Source organism: Citrus clementina, unplaced genomic scaffold (assembly GCF_000493195.1).
Source record: "Citrus clementina cultivar Clemenules unplaced genomic scaffold, Citrus_clementina_v1.0 scaffold_4, whole genome shotgun sequence".
Taxonomy (NCBI): domain Eukaryota; kingdom Viridiplantae; phylum Streptophyta; class Magnoliopsida; order Sapindales; family Rutaceae; genus Citrus; species Citrus x clementina.
In genome coordinates this window covers 5,157,313-5,162,631 of record NW_006262274.1, presented here as the reverse complement: position 1 = coordinate 5,162,631, position 5,319 = coordinate 5,157,313, and the positions used below count along the sequence as shown (strand labels likewise).

Genomic DNA, 5,319 nt, shown 5'->3' with positions numbered 1-5,319 from the left:
ATATTATGATGTGTTTACTTCTCGAATTGAAAATTATTAACATCATTTTACTTCACAAATAAAGGTTCAGCTATGGTGCAACTGTGGTACCATACCACAATTACTTTCAACCATTATATCCAGTCATGATGATAACTGTAGCTAGATCCAATACTACTACAGTTGCACCATAATTTTGTCTCACAAATAAATGTAAGAATTGGAATCGAAATAGCAGGACCCACATCAAATTAGAAATAGAAAATGAGAGACTAATTATTAGGATGGTTGAGAACCAATCTCCTGTTCATTGGACTATCCAATTTGCCCATATAAAAATTACAAAAATTTGAAAATACCACTGATAAATTAAAAAATATAAATAAAAAAATCACGACACCGACATCACACATAGATTTATCTGTGGTCATACGAGATCACAACATCGAGATTGGGATCTAGTTGGTTGGTCATCACTGGTTGTCTCCATTTGGGCACATCATCTTTGGAACAACAGTTGGTTGCTGGGATCTTCATCTTCGTCATCTTCATCTTCACTATCCAATCTTCACTGAGCGGTCTTCAGTATTACTAGTAGTAGTAGTAGTAGTAGTAATAATAACAATAATTTATTAATTTTATTATTATTGTCTCTACTATTATTATTATTTTCATTTTTAGTATCATTTTTATTCTTATTATTGTTAACATTATAACCGATGCAAATAATACTAGAGACAACAATTATCAAATGATTTTTTAGTAACTTGTAATAGTCCATTCTAATTTTAAGAGAAAATAAACATATTAATTTGAGTAAAATTTATTCCGATTTTGATTCATACAACTTAAATAAACAATTTATTTTTATTCTAATTCCTTATTTCGATTTAAGGTCATTCCAATTCTAACTTATTCTGATTCCCATTTAGTAAAGACATCATTAAAGAGGACAGAATCAGTGTATCATATTGGTTTATTTGTTGTCTTTTAAGAGACCCACAAGCCATATGCAATTTTTGCTTCCATTAAATATCCATTTGTTAGCTTACATTACATTGTATTATATTGCACTAAAATTTTCATGCTAACTCATATTTGGTTATAATTTTTTGTTACATTGCACTGCATTATAAATGTGGTTAATATAATAAAAGGTGTATAAAATAAACTCATAGGGGTAAGATTTAGACTATAATACATTAGAATACCATTTATATTTTCAATATAATCATTTATCTTTTATTATTTAACTAATTATAATAAATTTAAATTAGTAAATAATAATTTATGTTTATATGTAAATAAAAAATTAATTTAAATAATAATATAACATACTAAAACCTAAACATTTATTAAATAAATGATAATACATTATCGAATATAATTTTACTATTTAATATAGTATAAAATTCTAGGTAAAAAAATTATGAATTAATCTTAATATTTAATTTAAATTATTTTTATATTTAATTTTAAAAAATGATTTAAGCTACCAATAATATTTAAAGTAGGAATGAAAAGATTATAATATAAAAGATTAATAATTTCAATAATTTTAGACTAAGTTGCTAGTCCTGACAGCCAAATATAACATTGGATGAAATTAATTTTTTAGTTCCAAAAATATTATCCAATCCCAAAATTTATCCATGCTCCCTACGTAGCCTTACTAACGAATTATGATAAAATTGAGGCATTTATATAAGTTACAAATAAATTTTCAATATCAAGATCAAAGTCACTGCAACATTGAAAAATGAAAATATAATTTTAGGCCGTTTGTGATTTCAAGCATTTGTTTCATTTGCAGTTTCCGATTACATTTGAATGAATTAATATTGAGTAGATTTTTCAATGTCATTTAGGTAATTAAAAAAATGAATAAGTAATGGACATTAAATGACTTTAATAATTAAGATCACACTTATGATTAAAAGAAAATAAAGGGTTTATTTTTTATTTGAAATTTTCATTGTATAGACTCAGTCTAATTGACATTTTAAATATTTGGAAGATCAAAATATTTCTCATAATATGTAAGCCGTCTTAAATGATATCATGTCTTATATATGTAGTTTAATCTTTTAAATCCCATTGTAGACATTATTGGCAATTTTTCAAACCAATTAATCGTGTTAAAACAATTTTATGATGCTCTAAATATCACTGGTTCATAAGTTGCATGTGAAAATTATACTAGAGTATTTATATTTAAGTTTTTTCACTTCATCGTACTTTCTCTGTAATTATCACTAGTATTTATACGAAAATGTTTAATTCATAAGAATTTTAATCATATTTCAATAATATTACTAAAAGCTCTTTTTCAATACTACTAATAAAAAAAAATATATTCTTATTTATTCAATCAGTATACTATGATTATCTTTAACAAGTTTTTTATACTCACCTCCCATTCCTATATTTTATTATTTATATTTTAAATTAAAAAAAATATTTTTTTAAAAAATTATAGGAGTTTAGAGTTATGGAGATATAAACTATATAATAAGAAGAAAATAATTTAATAGTTTAGAACTTGTAAATATTTTGTAATAAAAATTTAAAAGAAATATATTTTTTAGGTTGAAATTTATGAGAAAAAGATTAAATTCCACAAATGGATTTATTTTTTTTAAATTAAACTGAATGTATTATTAAAAATAAAATTAAAAAGTGGTGTTGTAAGGATTTTGGTGGAGGTAATGATTGAAAACTCCACTCATATCCATTTTATCAAATGGCTGGCAAACAGTCGCTCATGTCAAATTGAAAATTTGAAATATTCACGAGTAACATTTTCCTTTATCAAAGAGGAAGCATGAAACTTTGAGCGAAGATTAATGGAGAAAATAGGAGAACATGTAGACAAATAAGATTAATGAAAAGAATTTTGCCTATAATACAAGAGACTTGTTTGTTGCTGTTAAATTGCTCTTGACTTCAAGTTCAGAAAAGAACCATAACTACTAATACTCTTACACTCTATTATTGAGGTTATTCACTATGAAGATTAGAATTTCATTATCTAACATAGAAAAGAAAATTAATTTAAAATTTTCTTTTGATGAACCTCGATAGTATTAGAGAAGCTTTGTTGAATAAAAATAAAAAGGATACGTCTAATTAGGGGAGGACATAATCAACCTTACCCTTAAAAACAAACTACATACAAACCAACAAAAACATAAAAGAGAACGAAAAATACATGCATGCAAATTAAAGAAATAGAGAAACAAACATGAGCAAGAGCAATAACAAAACATATCAACAAAACTGGTATGAAGGATAACCGTTCAAGTCTCTGAAAAGGATAGCAAGCAATGGAGGGGCAGAATCAATTTAAATTTGATTGTCTTATACATCTGCCTCCAACATTTCTAAGTAATGAGCCTCTAATTTTTAAGAGCATTGTTACAATTTCTTTCGCATTGATTCTCTGCTCAGGAGATTCCACAGTGCACGCCATAGCCAAATTGAAGACAAATGACACACATTGCTCCTTTGCAACAAAATGTACGTCCTCCTGACTTAGCAAATTAACATCAACAACTTCCCATTGTGGAAATGGGTAGCCAATCATTAACCCCATTGCTTTAATGTCATTGCTCCACTCCCCCCTCTCCATCTGTGGGTTCTTCCCCAGTAAAAGTTTCCATTAACATAATCCCCGAAGCTATAAACATCTCCATTTGCGGATACTCGTCCTTCTCTTCCATACTCTATGAATTGCAATAGTTACATAGTAAGATATATCATTAATAAGAATTTCCTCATGTAATGAAGATCATGAAACATAAACAACTTATTAGGAAGTTTACAAGAAATAGAAAATATTTATATTGACAAACCTGGTGCCATATAGACTATTGTGGCAAATGTTTGTGTTTGAGTCATAGATTGATCTTCTCTTGTTAGCAATTTTGTGATGCTAAAATCACTCAAATGAGCAACCATATTATCGTCTAACAATACATTGCTTGGCTTTAAGTCACAGTGAATTATTGGAGCTGAATGACCAAAGTGCAGATATTCCAAAGCTGATGCAACATCTATCATTATGTTCAATCTTTGAAAAATATCCAAAATGCAGTTACTTGAATACAAATACTTCTCCAAACTTCCACTAGGCATGTATTCTAATACCAACGCTTTAAACTCTTCATTTGAACAACTACTAATAACTTTGATAAGGTTTCGATGGCGAATACTTTTCATGATTTCACATTCAACATCGAAACTCTTAAATGCTCTTCCACATTGCAAATTGAAAACTTTCACTGCAACCTCCATCTCATCCCCAAGTCTTGCCTTATAAACAGAGCCAAAACCCCCTTTGCCGATTAGATTGTTTTCACTGAATTCGTCTGTTGCTTGACAAAGTTCTAGGTATGAAAACGTTCTCCACATTGCTACTAGTGGCATACTAGCATCATTCGATGGTCGTTTTCCTCTATGTCAATATCTTAGGATCAACAAAATGACTACTATCATAAATATTGTACTCAATGGCAACACAATCCCGAGGAGAAGAGAATTTTTCCATGATGTGCGGTGGATGCTAGTTTTGCATGGCGGGACTTGTAAATTGGGTGAACCACATAATAATTCATTTCCCTCAAATGATTCAGCTGAGAAGTTTCCAAAAGATCCTCCCATAAGAATTTCTCCTTCCAGCTTGTTGAAAGAAAGATTTAGATCTTCAAGATACGAGAGTTTCTCTAAAGATGCAGGAATAGCCCCAGAGAGATTATTATTAGACAAATTCAAGGATTTCAAACTTATCAAGTCACCAAATGAATCAAGAATTGATCCTTGCAATTTGTTATATCCTAAGAAGAGATATTCTAGATTATTTAGGCCTCCAATTTTTGTTGGGATAACGCCTGAAAAATTATTCATCGAAAAATCCATTCCAACCAAAACCTTCAAATTTCCAATCTCTAATGGGAGTGGAGCAGTAAAAAATTTTGAAGAAAAGTTGAGGTACAAGATATCGTTAAGATTCCAAAAAGTTAAGGGAATAGAAGTTAACTCATTGGAACCCAACGATAGTATCCTCAGAGAAGCCAGATTACTGAAGCATGCAGGGATTGATCCAAAAAGCTTATTGCCACCCAACTCCAAGTCATACAGTTCAGTCAAACGACAAATACTGTCTGGGATTGATCCTTCTAATTTGTTATCTTCAAGACCCAAACCTTGAAGCTTCTGTAATTTGCTGAGAGTAATCGGAATTGATCCATTCAACTTATTGCCTCCTAAATCAATGGTTGTCAAGTTGGTCAATCTGCTTATCTCTTCAGGGATGCCACCACTAACGTTACAATTGTGCAT

At 29.2% G+C, this 5,319-nt stretch overlaps 2 protein-coding genes across 2 annotated transcripts; both read right to left on the bottom strand.

Moving 5' to 3' along the window:
- Positions 1-3,564: 3,564 nt before the first annotated feature.
- On the bottom strand, positions 3,565-4,392 carry LOC18043369 (probable LRR receptor-like serine/threonine-protein kinase At3g47570). Its single transcript, XM_024186095.1, has 2 exons — positions 3,834-4,392; positions 3,565-3,704 (listed from the first exon to the last, which is right to left on the bottom strand). The coding sequence occupies exons 1-2, from the start codon at positions 4,390-4,392 to the stop codon at positions 3,565-3,567; spliced, it is 699 nt and encodes a 232-aa protein (XP_024041863.1).
- A 48-nt stretch (positions 4,393-4,440) lies between these two features.
- LOC112098997 (LRR receptor-like serine/threonine-protein kinase ERECTA) lies at positions 4,441-5,319 on the bottom strand. The gene has a single exon (XM_024186094.1). It carries the CDS (start codon positions 5,317-5,319, stop codon positions 4,441-4,443), a length of 879 nt encoding a protein of 292 aa, XP_024041862.1.

What these genes read in the sequence shown, in the direction of transcription:
- LOC18043369 (XM_024186095.1), bottom strand. Translation starts at nt 4,392, where the DNA reads ATGTGGAGAACGTTTTCATACCTAGAACTTTGTCAAGCAACAGACGAA. An exon ending in AATAGTCTATATGGCACCAG is followed by an intron (nt 3,705 to 3,833) that starts GTTTGTCAATAT and finishes TGCAATTCATAG; the next exon opens with AGTATGGAAGAGAAGGACGA.
- LOC112098997 (XM_024186094.1), bottom strand. Translation starts at nt 5,319, where the DNA reads ATGCACAATTGTAACGTTAGTGGTGGCATCCCTGAAGAGATAAGCAGA.